The sequence below is a fragment of the Prionailurus bengalensis genome, chromosome D1 (genome assembly GCF_016509475.1).
Source record: "Prionailurus bengalensis isolate Pbe53 chromosome D1, Fcat_Pben_1.1_paternal_pri, whole genome shotgun sequence".
Classification (NCBI taxonomy): domain Eukaryota; kingdom Metazoa; phylum Chordata; class Mammalia; order Carnivora; family Felidae; genus Prionailurus; species Prionailurus bengalensis.
The window spans coordinates 6,738,901-6,757,928 of record NC_057346.1 but is presented as its reverse complement, the minus strand read 5'-3'; the positions used below and the strand labels follow the sequence as shown (position 1 = coordinate 6,757,928).

General features: G+C 38.4%; 1 protein-coding gene across 1 annotated transcript in view; it reads left to right on the top strand.

The window, feature by feature from the left end:
- The window catches only part of LOC122482920 (protein NPAT), a 53,211-nt gene extending 47,174 nt beyond the window's left edge, over positions 1-6,037 (top strand). The window contains 3 exon segments of the mRNA XM_043579254.1: positions 1,823-1,883; positions 2,045-3,203; positions 4,443-6,037. Coding sequence (XP_043435189.1) covers positions 1,823-1,883; positions 2,045-3,203; positions 4,443-4,520 — 1,298 coding nt within the window. The 3' untranslated portion in view covers positions 4,521-6,037.
- Positions 6,038-19,028: the final 12,991 nt, after the last annotated feature.

Below are 19,028 nucleotides of genomic sequence, written 5' to 3'. Positions count from 1 at the left end.
CGGCCTCAGCCAACACATTCTTCTACCGTCCCTCTTGCTGCTGTCCGCCCTGGGTCTGTCCCGACACCCATCCCTGCCTTTATACCTGGGCTCTCTGGCATTGCATTCAAAGTGGGGCTGTTCACAGTCTCTTAGCGGTCACTCCACATGTCTTCCTGGCACTCTTTCCCATCCCCCTTCAGGCTCTTTCTGACTTCACAGCTCTTCTCACGTCTCTTCAGTCCCCACCCTCTTCCTGTCAGGCCAGCACTCTTCTCTCCCACCTCATCAGTAAGAAACTGCATTTTCTCACATCACTCCCATTTGGTGTGTACCTGTTCTTCCAGAATCATTCCTCCCTTTCCTTTCTTTTCTTACAGGAATAATGATCTCGCTCTTCCTAAGGTTAATGCAGTCTGCCTGCATCTTGTGTCCTATGTATGTCTTAAATTTTTCTTGTTTGGATCCTTCCCTCTCTGGCTGTCAAGTTCCTTGGGTTTGTCTCACCTGCCAGCCCTTTGTTTATCCCCAACACTTCCGTCTCCCATTCTTTCTTCATCCATGTTACTGTCTTTTCTCCTCTTTCCACTACAGCTGTTTAAATGGAGATCATCAGGGGCCTCCTGATAATGTCATATGCTTTGCATCGTTTCCATTCTAACCTTATTCCCTCTAGCACTTGATACTGTTGGCGGCTTTTGAACCCACCACTCAACTAGTGCACTCCTGCTCTCGTGCCTAACTCAAGACCTTCAACTTCGACATGTCTCGGCCTCTCAGCTCTTCCCTGTCAAAGACCTCCTCCTCTCCCTGCTTTTTCTCCTTGGTTGATGTCACCATTGAGTCTTCCTTCACCCTTCATGTCTTTATGAATGCCCATCCCTGTCTCCTGACGCCTCTCTCATCTCTTACCTGGAGTATTTGTAGTCACGTATGTAGAATTTCTCTTTGCAGTTTTCTTGCTTCTCTAGTCCATCTTCTACACTACCGCCAGAATGACTTCCTAAAACATAAATCGATTTATGCATCTTCCCTATTTTAAACTCTTAAGGATTCTCCATGAAACCTTTTGCAAAGGGGCGTCTGGGTGGCTCAGTGAGTTGAGCGTCCGACTCCGGGTTTCAGCTCAGGTCATGATCTCATGGTGTGTGAGTTTGAGTCCTGTGTCAGGCTCTGTGCTGACAGCGCACAGCCTGCTTAAGATTCTCTCTCAAAAAAAAAAAAAAAAAAAAAAAAGATTCCCTCCCTCCCTCCCTGTCTCTCAAAATAAATATATATATAAAAAAAGAAACCTTTTGCATAATGCACAAGGTCCTTTATGAGCTCATCTCTGCTTTTCTCTCTAGCTTCATATCTTGCTACTCCCCACATCAGTTCCTAAGTCCGTGGAAATTAAAATATGGCTATTAAAACTCCAGAGCTGGTGCTCTGCCTGACATAGGCTTGCAAATGTGACAGTGAAATGGGCAGAATTTCAAAATAGGCATTAATATATTGCTTTCTTTAACTTTCTGAATCTAAGGAGTACCCTTAAGTGCTATGTTGAACATTGTAATCGATAAATCCAGAGACTGGATTCATAATATTTGCCTGAAGTTGGAAACAAGTCATTTGCTCCATGTGTGTATTTCCTCTGTAAAATGGATGAGTGACTTTCTTTTATATAAAATTAGAAGCTGCTTTTTACACCCAGTATGTGAGAGTACTTCATTTGTACATTAGCGGTCATTTAAATTTTTCTCATGATGTGTGATACTGTGGTCTGTTCCATTTCCTTTCAGAGTAATGTACTCTTTCTCTCAGGAATGTTTCTCTTTTCTAATTATTTCATTTATAATTCCAGGAAAGCAGGTAAATAATTTGGTGGATTCGTCTAGTCATTTAGTTGGATGTCATGCACAAAGGTGAGCATCCATGTAGTTTCCATTCTAGATTTTTTGAATGCTCAGATAAAAAACATAAAAGATGTCTTTGTGTTGCTAAAAACAGTTAATTATTGATTTGCGGAACTGAAGTCTGACAAGGATCTCTTTATGTTGCTAAATTTTATTTATTTACTTTACAGAACTGAAGTGTCTGACAAGAATATGGCCACCGATCTCGGGAAAAAATTGGAAGAAATCACGGTTCCCTTCTCATTAGAGAGTGTAGTTCCAGCTAGCAAACCATTTGAAAGCCACAGACGTGTGCTCTGTTTTGATAGCACTGCTTCTGTGGCGAATACACAGGGCACAAACCATAAGGCGGTGTCCCAAAACAAGGAAAGGAATGACATTTCACTTCCTAATCTCGAGTCACCCACTGTGTCCTCCACCTCCAAGGCCCCTTCTAATAATGCTCTCAAAAGAGACCGAGAGAAACCTCCTTTGCCTAAGATTTTATCTAAATCAGAAACTCCCAATAGCCGACATAGCACCACAAAAGAAACTCAGTCAGAAAAGAAAGTCCCACCGACAGAAATTGTACTTGAATCTTTCCATAAAACAACAGCTAACAAGGAGAATGAATTATGCAGCGATGTCGAAAGGCAGAAAAATCCCGAAACTTCAAAACTGTCAAATGGGCAGCAAAATGGGGGTATACGGAATGAGAAAACCGTAACTTCACTGCAAGAACTGACCAAAAAACAAGGCACGTCCTCAAGTAGTAAAAATGTCATTTCGGTAGGTGCAGCTGGGAAGGATCCAAAGCAAGAACAAACTAAATGTGCCGCTTCTTTGGTTAACCCGCTAACCAAACCTGGCTCAGAAATGCTGCAGGATGGTCAGTGGCACAGCCCAGTAAGTAGGCTCCCCGATAGCTCTGACTCCTCTGTACCCCGGACGGCGGGCTTGGGGGCAGGGGACAAACATAAAGAAGAACCTAGAGATGGGATCAAGGTCCCCTCCAGTAGGCGTTTTGGTGAAGACAGTAGCACAGCCAAAGTCATGGTCCCTCCTGTCACCCCAGACCTGCCTGCCTGCAGCCCTGCCAGTGAGACAGGGAGTGAGAACAGTGTGAACATGGCTGCCCACACGCTGATGATTCTGTCCCGGGCTGCCATCTCCAGGACCGCCTCGACAACTCCCCTGAAAGACAACACACAACAACAATTCAGAGCATCTTCGAGGAGCGCCACCAAAAAGCGGAAGATTGAGGAATTAGATGAACGCGAACGAACCTCCCGTACTTCCAATAAAAGTCTTGCAAATTCGTCACTACCGATGAAAAAGAAGAAAATTAAGGCAAGTTTGAAAGTCTTAATTTCAAAACCACACCTTTGCCCTTCGTTCAGTGCTCACAGTAGAGATCTCCGCGTTTTTGCCAGAGCTCCCTAACTGCACGTTCTGGTCAAGACAGCTCTGGGTTTTGGTTGACAGAATGTGTTTATGGTGGTGTGTCTCAGCCAGTGTGGTACTCAGTGTGTGTCTAGGTGGAATGGAGCGTTTGCAAAACCGTTGCTAAGGCGTTTATCTCCAAACGTCTTCCTTGGGGAAAGGAGGTTTTTGTTTCTGTCACGGTAGGACCCAGGTGTTTGGGAGAATGCCGTAAGGCATAAAAGATTGGGAAGCCACTGTCACGTGTGGAATTACCAAGTAGAAAGCAACTTTGCGGCTCTTCCTTCTTGTTTTTATTCCGCACGTCCTGCCATCTCTTCCATTGGCTCTAACAGATGCTAATGTGTTGGAGCAGAGGAAAAATTACATTTACCTGTTTTTTCTTTGACCATAGTTCTCTGTGGGAAGGTAACGCAGGGAGAGCATTGATAACTGAAACCCATTTTTCCTAAACCTCTTTAGCCATTTAGTGAGTGAACTGAATAGAAAGAAAGGTGTTCAGGATGTCTTACGGGAAGTATGGTGTCGGGGGAAGAGTGTTGGCCTCGATGCCGTGCCAGCCTGGGTCGGAATCTCACATCTTCTGTTCACTGGGTCTGTGGCTGTGGTGAAGCCCGTGGTGCCCGAGTCTCAAGTCTCGGCTGCATCACTTGATACGAGGTTACCACACGTCTTCCCTGAGTGTAGTGTTGATAAAATACGTGGGGTGCATTAAGTGTTGAGAACTTGAACGGTACCTGTGACTGACAGTCAGTAAAGCTTTCTAAGGTTTATGGTTTGGTAATAATGACCACCTTTATAGAAAGCGTGTTCTATCTTACTCAGCATTCATCAGCTCTGGATTTGTATAATGTCTTTTGCCCTAAACTAATGTTAAAGTACCACTGAGGTATAATTTAGTAACTTTGGATTTAGAAAATGTGTTTCTGCTTCTCTGTGTAACTCAAGTTCCAGTGAACTAAAAGTTTTGGCAGAATTGTAGTACTATAGGAAGAACCTGATATAAGGTTGTAAATGAAAGTTTTTTGCCCTTGTTTGAGTTCAATATGTTAACTTAGGTTTATTTTTTCTTTTTTTTCTTTTCTTTCTTTCTTTTTTTTTTTTTTTTCTTTTCTTTTCTTTTTTTTTTTTTTTTTTTTTTAACAGAAAAAGAAGCTACCCAGTTCATTTCCAGCTGGAATGGATGTGGACAAATTTTTGTTATCATTGCATTATGATGAGTAAACACTCTGAACCTAAAAGAACAGTAGCTGTTTAAAACTCGTATCCCTTAAACTCTGAGTGTAGGGAATGAGATACTGACAGAACCTGACCTGCACTTTCCTTGTACTGAAATTTCACTTTATACCTGAATCATGCTGTTTCTGAAGCAGCTTCCTACTTTGTAAATAGATTTACCTGGTATATTTTTTATTTTGGAAAAAACATTTGCAGAAATGTAAGTAAATCCAATCTGCAAAACTGTATAGCTGTGACAATTATGTACTGTAAATACTGTATGAATCTGGTTGAAATAGAGGTTAAATCAGCCTAGTGTTCTTACATTGTGTTTTTTGACTTCTTGTGATCCCTAACTCTGAGGTTGATGCATCTGGACTAGTTTCTCACTTTTGGGGGGAAAATGATGCTTTTCCTTACAGTTGCCTTTGGTGACTGTCATACAAGATGTTTGAAGACAGCCACAAAGTAGTACAGAAGTGATGACAACCTCATCTGGTGGTAGAGAGACCAGAAATTAACAATTTAGGATTTTTTCTAGAGTGAATACTTTATTACCCCTTCTTATTACAGTAAAGGTTATATTCCTGAAGTTTTACATTTTCACTGTTTCTTCTGATGGTTCTGGTCTCTTTGTTTTAAAGAGAATTTTGTAAACCATTTTTGAGTGTTCTGATCTTTTGTTTATAACTTTTGAGATCTTTTACAGAACTTTAAATGTTTAGACTATTGAGCCATACAAAGTCTATTCATGTGGTAGTTGAGACTTCTTGGTATGTATATCCTTTTCCCCCACATACTGGGGATTTGAAGAATTGCACTAATCCATAGCACTTCTTACGTAGTAGTGACCAGTGCACATTTGATTTAAGTCTTGTGTTCTGGGTTAAAGCTTGTGTGGAGGGCCATCGTCTGGGAAGCTGTGTCCATCATAAGATGTAAAAAAGAAAAATCATAGTTTTATATTTTAATGTAGTTTCTCCTAAAATGGGCTGTTACATAACTGTGTCTATACTTAGATATAGTGCCCCCTAAGGTGTTACGAAGAGTTACTGTCACAGAGTCCTTAAGGAGAATGAAAGAGGTGCCTTCTCTGTTTCAGACTCAAATGCATCAGTTAAGTTGAAAAATTCGTTTAAATCTTTATGAGAACAGAAATTATCTTTAATATGTGACCAATTGTGCCTAGATTAAAGTATATTCTCTTAAGTGCTTTCTGTTTGGTTAAATATCAGTATATCAGGATTTTTTTCTACAGGTGTGTATGTTGTTAAAGAGTCCTTTTCCTCGGCCTTTTTTTTTATACTGGGCCTTCAGAAAACTAAATGCATCCTACTTCTCTTTCTCAGTGTGGAAATCACGTCATAATTGCTGAATCTGACTGCAGAAATTTGTCTTGTGAGTTATGATATGGCAGTGGTCTATTCATAAGGAACTACATATCATACACTTAATGTTTATTTAACTCAGTGTGATACTGTACTACAGTTAGGTTTGAATAAATATTTTCGGTAACTTCAAAAGTTTGAACTACTTTATATTGGCAGTCATTCTCATTTAGATACTTTGATTAAATTCCTTTGCAAGCCACTTTTTCACAAGTTCACATACTGTTGGAAAATACAGATTTTCTTCTCATTCAATTAATATGTATTAGTATTTGCTAAGTACTAAGAATTCACATACAAATAAAGTTTGCTTTATTCAAGATTGTTAGGTCACCAGCCAGGAGCCATTAGATATAGTCCAAAAACAACCTGTACTTGGAACTTGCATTCACGTTCAAGAGTAAAACCATAACCTCCATTTTACCTTAAAAGTCCAAAGTCCTGGACTTAGTTGTAGCGTATACTCGGTAATCTATTTTAACAGTCAGGTGCCCGGGGACTACGTTTTTGGATAAGAGTATATATACTATAAACAACTTATGCCTACTTTTGTAAGTACACGTAAGGATCTACTCTTTATTGTGGACATTACTTACTGATTAATGTCGTCGTGTATTAAATCTGGGAATTCTTGTAATTAAAGTGTTTGACTATTTTAGCCCGGATATTATTAGAACCTTTTAGTATGTTGAAGTTGTACATGGGAAGAGCATCCATCAGCATTCAGCCAAAGGCTAGATGTCATGACTCTTAGGGGAGGATAAGATTTTATTTTTGATAAGGAGTAAATTCAAACGCAATATTATTATATATTTTACATTCATTATTTCTCAAGCCACCATCTTTCAGCCATAGCCTCAGCTTCTTGAAATTCCGCATGAAGTTTTCACTTTATTATTAGCCTTTTTGTTTTCTTTCCTTTTTTTTAGGTAGGCTCCGTGCCCAACGTGGGGCTTAAACTCACAACCCCCTGATTCAGAGTCACATGCTCTGCCGACTGGGCCAGCCAGGCGCCCCCTAGGCTTTTTCTCCTCATAGACTTGTTTCTTTTTATAAGCACTAGTTAACATTTGGCATGCTTTTTTCCTAAATTATTTGCTCTGTATAGCTGAACTTAAACTGTAAATATAACATCCTAATGCTGTTTTTCACTTCAAATAATACCAAGCATTTTCCAGTTTTTACCAACAGAAAAAAGAAAAACATTTATATGACAGCCATTAAGAGTCATGATTTTAATTTATGAATGATTTAAAAGCTTAGAAAGTTTAAAAAAAAATAGCACTGACAGATTTGTAACCAGTTATTATTTGTTTGTGTTATCAGTTGCTTCCTTAAGAGACATTTTTTTTTTTAATTTTTTTTTTTCAACGTTTATTTATTTTTGGGACAGAGAGAGACAGAGCATCAACGGGGGAGGGGCAGAGAGAGAGGGAGACACAGAATCGGAAACAGGCTCCAGGCTCCGAGCCATCAGCCCAGAGCCTGACGCGGGGCTCAAACTCACAGACCGCGAGATCGTGACCTGGCTGAAGTCGGACGCTTAACCGACTGCACCACCCAGGCGCCCCATTATTTTTTAATGTTTATTTATTTTTGAGAGAGACAGAGACAGAATGCGAGTGTATTAGAAGCAGAGAGAGAGGGATCCGAAGCAGCATCCGAAGCAGGCTCCAGGCTCTGAGCTGCCAGCCCAGAGCCCCACGTGGGGCTTGAACTCACAAGCTGTGAGATCATGACCTGAGCCGAAGTCAGACGCTCAACTGACTGAGCCACCCAGGCTCCCCTAGGAGACATTTTACAGAGCAGAATTACCAAATTAAAAACTGAGTGCACATTTTTTTTAAGGATCTCAAAATTTTTTCACAAATTCTTGCAGAAAATTTTTTCAGTTTGTCATTTCTTCCACAGCATCGGTTTCTCCCTTACCAGAGATACAGTGAAGAATATCATCACTGGTTTCTAGGCTTTTATTTCTTGATTTATTAAAATTAGGTATTAGCTCCTAACCCATATAAAAATTTTTTTAGTATCTGGTCTGAGGTAAGGATCAAAGTCTAATTTTTCCCTAAATATTTAACCATTTGATTCTATAATTGATGAAAATAAGGTTTCTCTCTTCACATGCATCTGCTTATAATGTCTCCCTTACTCTGTCCTGATCCACAATCTCTTACTCACAGTTCTAAAATCCAAAAGGTTCTGACACCAATTTTTTCCCCTAAGTTTAGCATCAAAATCATTTTATGGCAAAACCTGACCTGATTTGACATGAGGCTACATGAATCTTTATCTCATTTGGTATGGATATTCACGTTTTACTAGAAAAGTGGTAATGTGCTTAGTGTGCTGTTTGAGATTCGACTGGGTATGATAGACACATCATGTTACTTTTTAAAAATCCTGAATATTATGAATCATGAAACCCAGCTAACCTTAAAGGTATAAGACCAAAGACGCCGAACCTATATTAAATTTATACATACAGGGGCACCTGGTGGATCAGTCAGTTGAGCATCTGACTTTGGCTCTGGTCACGATCTCACGGTTCGTGGGTTCAAGTCCGGCTGTGGGCTCTGTGCTGACAGTTCGCAGCCTCCTTCAGATTCTGTGTCTCCCTCTCTCTCTGCCTGTCCCCACCACTCGTGTATCTGTCTCGGTCTCAAAAATAATAAACTTTAATAAAAGTTATACATAGGGGCACCTGAGTGGCTCAGTCTGTTCAGCGGCCAACTTGAACTCAGATCATGATCTCACAGTTTGTGAGTTGGAGCCCCGCCTCAGGCTCTGTGCTGACAGCTCAGAGCCTGGAGCCTGCTTCACATTCTGTGTCTCCCTCTCTCTCTGACCCTCCCCCGCTCACACTCTGTCTCTCTTTCTCTGAAAAATAAATAAACATGAAAAAAAATTTATACGTATGTATACTATATACTGTGGTGTATAGATTTTGTGCCATTGATTAAATGATTATAGCTTTGTGTCCATTATAACTACTATTTTTTTCAAGTACTCACTCCTGCCATGTGTCCTGGTTAACTGTTTAGGATCACTAGTTTTATTTAGAATTAAAATTCTTTTATGGGGGGCGCCTGGGTGGCTCAGTCAGTTAAGTATCCAACTCAGTTTCAGTTCAGGTCATGATATCATGGTTTGTGGGTTCAGGCCCCTTATCAGGCTCTGGGCTGACAATGTGGAGCCTGCTTGGGATTCTCTCTTTCCCTCTCTCTCTGCCCCTCCCCTGTTAGTGTTCTCTCTCTCTCAAAACTAAAAACATTTTTTAAAATGTTTTAATTCTTTTGGAATATTCATTTGAAGTACATTAACCCTGTAAGTTAACTGATAATGAAAGAGGCAAATGGTAAGGGCAATATGGTATATATCTATAGCTTTGTAGTTGCCGCTAGACTCATAAATTTCTTGCTAAACAGAGTATTTTGTTGTTGCTATTTTTAGAGAACTCTTGTTCTAACTGGTTATTGTTTTTTAGTTAGTGTGAAATCTGTATGGAAGCATAAAATAACAGAGTGTACCAGCTGTTAAGTTCACATATTAAAGTGGGTTTCCTAAAAGTACACACATCCACTTAATCATCCAGATGAAGACCAGAACATCACCAATACCCTAGAGGCCCTTCATACTTCCTCTAGTGACTGCTCACCCCAAGGGTAATAATTGTCTTGGTTTATATATACACCATAATTTGAGCTTTTTTTTTTTTAAACTCTGTGTGAATGTATTCATGCAATATTATAGTCTTTTATAAAAAGTTCTTTTGCTCAATATTGCAAGATCCACTCATATGTAATTCAGATGTCATCTTCAATGCTATGTATTTTAAGTTAATCCATTTTATAGTTGAACATTTCAGTTTGGAGCTATTATGAATAGAATTGAATATATTTGTACGTTTTTGGGGTGAATGTATTACACTTCTCAGTTGGTTATATACTCAGGAATAGGGTTGCTGGCTCATAGGGTTACACATATACAGCCTTATTCACATTTTTCAGTTTCTCAGAGTGGTTTTGCTAGATCGTGCCACTATCAACATTGTAAAAAGAGTTCCATTTGTTTTACATCATTGTCAGTAATCGGTGTTTTCATTTTAGCCATTTTGATGGTGTGTATTGACATCATAATGCAGTTTTATTTTGGTTCTTCCTGACAGTTGAACACCATTTCAAACGCTTATTGGCCATTTGGATAGTTTATTTCCTTTCGTGAAGTATCTGTTCATGTCTTTTTTTTTTTTTTTTTTTTTTTTTTTTTTTTTTTTTTGAGACAAAGAGTGAGCAGGAGAGGGGCAGAGAGGGAGGGAGAATCCCAGGCAGGTTCTGTGCTGTCAGTGCAGAGCCCCTGCACTGCACTAACTGGCCAAGCCACCCAGGCGCCCCTCTGTTTGTGTCTTTTGACCACTTTTGTACTGAGTTGTCTGCCTTTTTCTTACTGATGCGTACATTTCTGTGTTCTAGATACAAGTCCATGGATGTCCAATGTCTGAATATTTTACCATGTTTTTCTTCTAGCAGTTTTATTGGTCAGCCTTTTGTGTTTTCATTAAGCATCCATCTGGAAATCATTTTCCATATGGATATCCAGTTAACCCAACACCAGTACTGAGAAAGACTGTCCTTTCCCAAATATGTCATACTGTTCCCATTGTCAGGAGCTGATAAACTGTGTATGTGTGAGTTTGCCTCTGGACCTCTTTTTTCTTAACTGAAATATCATTAACCTACAGTGTTATCTTTCAGGTGTACAACATTGATGCAAACAACTTTACACATGACTTGGTCTTCACTACAATAAGTGTAGTCACCATCTGTCGAACATTACCGCAGTGTCATTGACTGTATTCCCAATGCTGTACTTTTCATCTCCATGACTTAATTTATAACTGGAAGTTTGTACCATTGGTCTACATTTTAAAGATGTGCCAGTAACACACCAGCTTGATTACTGTAGGAAATCTTTGTGTTTTAGATTTTATATTTGAGCCCCTTAACAAAGTGAGCTCTATGAGAGCCATGGCTTTCCTGATGCTTACTTTTTACTTAACAAGGATGTATCATCCCTAAATAATTATTAACTAATTTCATTTCTTCTTACCACACTGATTAGCCCTTCAGGTACAACTAGTAATGATCAAAGTAGACTTCCATGTCTTATTCCTCATTTTAAAGAGAATGTTCAATACAGTGTTGGATTTTGTTTGCAGTGTTTTAAGAATTTACATCAGGAGTATTTGTTCAGCTTAATTAGGTGCTGTTCTCACATCAATTAAAATATTTTTGTTAAATCCATGAATTTGTTTTTATATTCTAATATTGTATACTTTGCAATCTTAGTGATTCTTTAAATATAACTTGATTTGTCAGCATTTTAATGTTTATAATGAGATTGGTTTCAAGCTTATGCCAGTTTTTCAATGAATTTGAAACTTTCTGTGTCTTTCCACTTTATCTGAATATTGGAATAATAAATAGTACTTGTTTTAGGATTAATGTGATGTTTAAGACAATTTAGAGCATTTACGTCAATGGAACATAATAAGCACCTTCACAACTAGCTACCAATGCTGTTTTTTATTTCTGTACTCTGCAGCAGATTATTGAGAACGGGAAATAATTATTCTTTGAAACTGAATCACCTAAGCCTGCAGGCTTTTGCAGAAGCAATTCATTTTATTTCCCCAAGATTTCTTCTAGGCTGATGGGTATAACCAGGCTTGGAGCTTTAGTCTGAATTAAATACCATATTTTTCCTCTAAATCTTACCCATTCTTTTTAGAGATTAATTTTTTGACAAAACCACCTCTTAAATTTAAAAATTGTATACTGTTCTGATTGGCTAATTTGTAGTTTATTCTTAAATGGTTGCTATTTTCTTCAGAGTTCTTCTGCATGTTTTACTTCTTAAATTGAATCAAGAGTTATCTCGCTTTTTTTTCCTTTTAAAACTATGCAAGCATTTAATTAAAGGCTATGAATTTAGTTCTGATTTCAACTTAATACATCAAGATTTGGAAGATAGGGTAAGTACTTTCCTATTCTTGTTATTTTTTATATGTTAATTACTTAGAATAAGCATGCTTTATTTGCCTAAAAATTTGTTTTTATTATTCTGGTAAGAAGATAAGTTGATATTTCTGTAAATCTTGCATGGATGCCAAAAAACAAATATTCTCGTTATAAATATGCTTAGCTTTGATCTTTAATTTTGTACTGTCAAATTCTGTCTACCTTTGTTTTTGACTCTTTTGTCCTAAACCTTTACTTTCCCATAGAATTATCTTGGCCATGGTTTTCTTTTCATTTTTTTTAACTTTTTTTTTTTTTTTTAATGTTTGTTTCTGAGGGGGCCAGACAGAGAATCCCAAGCAGACTGCATGCTGTCAGTGTAGAGATGCCCAACATGAAGTTTGAACTCATGAACCATGAGATCATGCCCTAAGCCAAAATCAAGTCGGACTCTCAACCACCTGAGCCACCCAGACGCCCCTGGGCCATAGTTTTCGCTTCATTTGTTTTACTATATTGCTTAGGGCAGTCTGTCACTGTCATAACTATGACTGTCATTTGTTTTTTAGCTTTATTGAGTTAAAATTGATGATTAAAATTGTTAAAATATTTAAAGTGTACATCATGAGTGGATCTACAGTACATTTTGGAAGGATTCCTCTCATCAAACACATCCATCACCTCCCATGTTTATCTTTTTGGGTGTGTGTGACCTTTGAGCTCTTAGAAAATTTCAACTATACAGTATTATCCACTGTTGTCATATATTAGATCCTGAAAGCATATTCACATTAGACTGAAATGTTGTACATACGCATTTACAAAATCTTGGTTCCACCCACCACTCTCCCCATCCCAACCCCTAGCAACACCTCTCCTACTCTGTTTCTAGGAGTTGGACTTTTTTAATTCCACATATAAGTGATAGCATGCAATATTTGTCTTTCTCTGGCTTATTTCACTAAGTATAATGCCCTCAAGATCCATCCATGTTGTTGCATATGCAGAATTTCTCTTTGTCGTGGCTGAATATTCCATTGCATGTATTTACCACCTCTGTTTTTATATGTTCATTTGTTGACTATCACTTAGATGTTTCCATATCTTAGCTACTGTGGATCATGCCTTTTCAACGTCCTGTTTTCATTTCCTTGGAATATTTTTTTTCCTATTTTTTCTGATTTTTTGTCTTTAATTTTTGAGAAAACTCCACACTGTTTTCCATAATGACTGCACCAGTTTACATTCTCATTAACAGTGCACAGGGGTTCTGTTCTCCACATCCTTACCAGTGTTTGTCTTTTCAGTGATAGCCTTCTAGGTGTGACGTGATACGTTATTGTAGTTTTGATTTTCATTTCCCAGGTGACTACTGACAGCACCTTTTCATGTACCCCCTGCTCATTTATACGTCTTCCTTGGAAGAAGCTCTCTTCAGATCCTCCTGTCCATTTTTTAGTTGGCTTGGTTTTTTGCTATTCACTTATGGGAGTTCTTTTTGAACATTAACTCCTTATCAGGTACATGGTTTCTAAATATTCTGTCCCATTCCATATGTTGTCTTTTCTTTTTGCTGGTTTCCTTGGCTGTGCCTAAGCTTTTTAGTCTGATGTAGGCCCATTTGTTTCCTTTTTTTTTTTTTTTTTTGCTTTTGCTGCCTTTGCTGCCTTTGCTTTTGGTTTCAAACTCAAAATACCATTGCCAAGGTCACTTTCAATGAGGTTGATGGGGGATGGGCTAAATGGGTGATGGGTATTAAGGAGGGCACTTGTGATGAGCACTGGGTGTTCTATGTAAGTGATAAATCACTAACTTCTCCTGAAACCAATACTACACTGTATATTAACTAAACTTGAATTTAAGTAAAATCTTGGGAGGAAAGATGGTCACTTTCTGTGTATTCTTTTAGAAGTTTTACAGTTTCAGATCTTAGATTTCAGCTTTTAATTTACATTTTGGGGTAATTTTTGTGTATGTTGGAAAGGGTCTAGTTTCACTCCTGCGTGTGGTTACCCAGTTTTTCCAACACCATTAATTGAAGAGACCGTCCTTTCCCCATTTTATATTCTTGTCTCTTTGTCATAAGTTAATTGATCACATGTTGCATGTTTTACTTCTAACTCCTCTATTCCATTCATCTTTGTGTCTGCTTTATGCCAGTACCATACTGTTTTGATTACTGTAACTTTGTTTGAACTCAAGAAGTGTGATTCCTCTGTCTATATTCTCTCTCAAGATTGCTTTGGCTATTCAGGCTCTCTTGTAGTTCCATACAAATTTTCAGATTCTTTGTTGAAGTCCATCAACATGGAATATCTTTCCGTTTGTTTCTTCTTTAGTTTCTTTCGTAAATGTCTTAATAGTATCAGTGTACAGATCTTTCCCCTCCCTGGTTAAAGGTATTACTAGATACTTTATTCTTTTTGATAAAATTGTAAATGGGATTGTTTGTTTAATGTCCCTGTTAGTAGACTTAGTGTATAAAAATGTAGTGGACTTTTGTATATTGATCTTATGTCCTACAACTGTACCAAATCTATTAGTTTTAACAGTTACTTTAATAGTCTTTAGTGTGTTCTGTATGTCATATTGTCTACAAATAGAGACAGTTTTAGTTCCCTTCTGACTTGCATGCTTTTTATTTCTTTTCTTTGCATAATTCTCTGGTTAGGACTTCCAATCTATTGAATAAAATTGATGAAAGTGGGCATCCTTGTCTTGTTCATGTTTTGGAGATGAGACCTTGAGCTTTTCAACCATTATTGAAAGTATATTAGCTGTGGGCTTATCATAGGTGATCTTTATTAAGTTGAGGCATATTCTTATATCCAGTATGTTGGGAGTTATTATCAGATTTTTTTGTTTTGTCAAATGCTTTTTCTTCATCTGTAAAGATGATCACATCATTTTTACACTTTATTTCGTTAATGATGTATCATGAATTTGCAGATACTGAACCATCATCCACTTGCATCCCTGGAATCTCATTTGATTGTGATATGTGATCTGCTTAGTATGCTGTAGAATTTGATTGGCTAATATGCTGTTCAGGCTCTTGGCACCTGTGTTCATGAAGGATATTAGTCTGTAATTTTCTTTCTTGTAGTATCCTTGTGTGGTTTTGGTTATCAGGGTAGTGCTGTCCTCATAAAATGATTTCTTCTATTTAAATGCTTGATAGAATTAAGCAGTGGAACTGTCTGGTCCTGGACTTCCATGTGAGGTTTTTGATTACTGAATCAATGTCCTTACTGTTAATTGATCTGTTCAGATACTGTTTCTTCATGATTCAGTCTTAGTAGGTTGTTTCTAGCACTTTATCTGCTTCTGAGTCTTCCAATGTGTTGGGAATTATTCATTGTAGCCTCTTATTATCCTTTGTATTTGTGTGGTATTTGTGTGATGTCTCCTTCATTTACACTTTTATATATTTGAATTATCTTATTTTCATTCCATTTTTAGTATATTTGCTGCCAAAGCAAGTTCTCTTAGTAAGTCTAGCTAATGGTTTTTCTGTTTCTGCTTTAAAACAACAAAAAACAGCTCTTAGCTCTATTGGTCTTTTCGTTGTCATTTTTGTATCTATTTCATATATTTCCACTCTGATATTTGTTATTTCTTTCCTTCTACTAACTTAAAGGTTGCTTTGTTTTCTTCTCCTTGAGGTGTAGTGTGTTTGAGATCTTTCTTGATTCCTAATGTGAGCATTTGTCACTGTGAACCTCCCTATTAGAACTGCTTTTGCTACATCCCATAAGTTCTGGTATGTTGTATTTCCATTTTCACTTGTGTGTCAGTCAACGTTTTCTTCTAATTTTACATTTGAGTAATCTGCACCAAACATGAAACTCAGACTTCTAACCCCACCATCAAGAGTTACATGCTCTGGCGACTGACCCAGCCCGGTGCCCCTGTGTCAATATTTTTTTTTTATTTCTCTTTTGATTTCTGTAATCCATTGATTCCATTTAATGGTTTTTAATCTCCACATATTTGCGAATTTTTCACTTTTTCTTCTTGTAATTGATTTCTAGTTTTATACCAATGTTAGAAAAAATGCTGGATAGTATTTCGATCACCTTAAACTTACCACGATTTCTTTTCTGGCCTGACCCATGATCTATCCCAGACAGTGTTCCATGTGCACTTAAGAAGAATGTGGATTCTGCTGTTAGATGGAATGTTTTGTAAATATCTAAGTCCATCTGGTCTAACATGTTAAGTGCAGTATTTCCTTTTTGATTTTATGTCTGGACAATCTTTCCATTATTGAAAGAGGTTCCTGAAGTCCCTTCCTAATTATATCATGCCCCTGTGTCAGGTGCATCAATACTTGAAACTGTTTAACCTCATGTTGGCTTGACCCCTGCCTCCTCTATGTCTTAGTCTAATTTGTTCAATGTGAGTATAGCTTCCGTGCTTTTTTTGGCCTCCGTACATGGAATATCATCTTCCAACACTTCACTTGCAGTCTGTGCCCTTGAAGCTGAAGTATGTCATTTGCAGGCAGCATATAGTCCAGTCTTTGTTTCTCCATTCAGCTACTCTGTATCTTTTGATTGGAGAATTCAGTTCCTTTGTATTTAAAGGTATTAAATTTACAGGTATGGATTTACTATGGCCGTTTTGTTAATTGTTCTCTGGCTGTTGTGTAATCCCTTTGTTTCTTTTTTCACCTCTCTCTCCCTTTGTGATTTGGTAAATTTTTGACTCTATCTTTTTGTGTATCTGCTATAGGTGTTTGTTTTGCAGTTACCATGAGGCTTACATAAGGCATTTAAGTATCCTTTTTTTAATTTTTAGAAATCCCCATCAGGGGAGAGAGGCAGAGGGGGAAAAGAGAATCTTTTTGTTTATTTTTGAGAGAGCACGTGTGTGCACAGGTGGGGGAGGGGCAGAGGAGGAGGGTGGGACACAGGATCCGAAGCAGGCTCTGCCCTGACAGCACAGCCCTATATGGGACTCGGACTCATAAACCTCAAGATTATGACCTGAGCTGAAGTCAGATGCTTAACCAACTGAGCCATCAGGCTCCCCAGAGAGAGAGAGAGAGAAGACTCCACCCAAATCAGGTCTTGATCCCTCAACCCTGGGTTCATGACTTCAGCCAAAATCAAGTATTGGTGTTCAACCCACTAAGTCACCCAGGTGCCACCAGGACATTTGTAATAGTTCATTTTAAGCTATAACAACTAACTTCAAATGCATACAAAAACCACACTTGTACACTGTGGTTTTGATGTCGCTATTTTTACCTTATGCAACCATTAAAATATTTGTAGTTATACTTATTTTAATACTTTTGCCTTTTAACCTTCTTACTACAGTTACAAGTGACGTACCCATCACCATTACAACATTAGAGTATTCTGAATTTCACTCTATTTGTCTTTACCAGGGACACTTAAACCTTCAAATGTCTCCTTGTTACTAATTAGCTTACTTTTGTTTCAGGTTGAAGATGTCCCTTTAGCATTTCTTTTAACAGTGGCCTAGTGGTGTTGAACTCTCAGCTCGTCTGAAAAACTCTCATTCAAATGTCAAAGACAACTCTGCTGGGTAAAGTACTGGTTGGCGTTTTTCTTTCAGCACTTTGGACAGATCCTGCCAGTCTCTTTTGGCTGCAATTAGCTGAAAACTGCACTGATAGTCTTAAGGAGTTTCCCTTGTAGGTAACAAATCATTTTTCTCTGCTGCATCGAAGATTTTCTCCTTGGCTATAACTTTTCACGATTTAATTTTGGTATGTCTTGATGTGGAGCTCTGTGGATTCATCTTATTTGGAACTCTGTGGGCTCCCTGGATGTGGATTTCTGGTCACTTCCCCAGATGAGGGACTTCAACCACTATTTCCTCGAATAAGCTCCTGGCCCCTATCTTCTGGGACTCTGGTAATGCATGTATTTGTCCCCTGGATATTTTCACATAAGTCCTTTAAGTCACCTTCATTCTGTTTACTCTCCTGATTAGAGGAGTTTCATTGTCCTGATTTTGGTAATCCTTTCTTCCACAGGGTCAAGTCTGCTGCTGAACTGAAGTTTTCAGTTCAGTTATTGTATTCAGCTCTGATTTCTCTTTGATACTTTCTTATACTTTCTCTTTTTTGCAATACTGCCCTTGTTTATATATTGTTCTCCTAACCACAGTTAGGATCTTTATGACTATTATTTTGAACTCTATCAGGTAAATCACTGGTCTCTGTTTCATGAAGGCTAGTTCAGTTTTATCTTGTTCTTTCCATTTTCCTGGACTCTCTTCTTTGGTTTCCACACATTACATACAACAACCCCTCCAAGTCTTGATGGTGACCTTGTGTAGGAGATGAACCAGATCTGTTAGCCTGGCCAGAGTTCTTTGTTCTCTTACTCTGTGACTGTCCTGCTGCCGTTCTCAGTGGCTCGCAGTACCTGAGGGCACACCCATACCTGAATGTCCTGAAGGGAGGATCACGGGCATGACTGAAGGCTGCACTGTCAGGCAGCAGCTGGGAAGGCAGGTGGTTAGGGCCCTTTCAGAGAGAAACCAAACAATAGCCTTCTCTGCCCCCCCCTCCCTGTGCACTGGAGCCTGTGGGGATGCTCCTGCACCCATTAATAATGGCTTATTTGCTGCCATTCTCTAGTACCCAGGAGTGCAGGCCCTGTTGCCCCCCAAAGCCAAGTGATGCAAGTACCCAACCTTTGAGTGGCAGCTGCAAAATGTGGGACACCAAACGTACACACTACTTCTAGGAAGATGCCGGCAATGTGCAGTGGGTTCAAGCGAGAAATCAGAGGTAGGGTCTGCTGGCTTCTCTGGTCTGTCTTCAGGTTCTCTAGAACTTTGTTTTGAATAGTCCTTTCTTTATATAGAAAGTCCTATCTTAACACTTTCTGCCTTCTCATAATTTGTGATACATGCCAACCCTCTAATTTTTTCAGCTCTTATATTCTATGGTGATTCATTATATAGAACTCATGTTTATACTCTAACGGCATTTGCCTTTATTTAGCATATATATGTATATATATATATTTGTTTTTTTTAACTCCTATTTTACCCCTACATTCCCTTTCTCCCCAGCCAGTTCTTTTAAACTTAAAAAATTTTTAATTTGGGGGTACCTG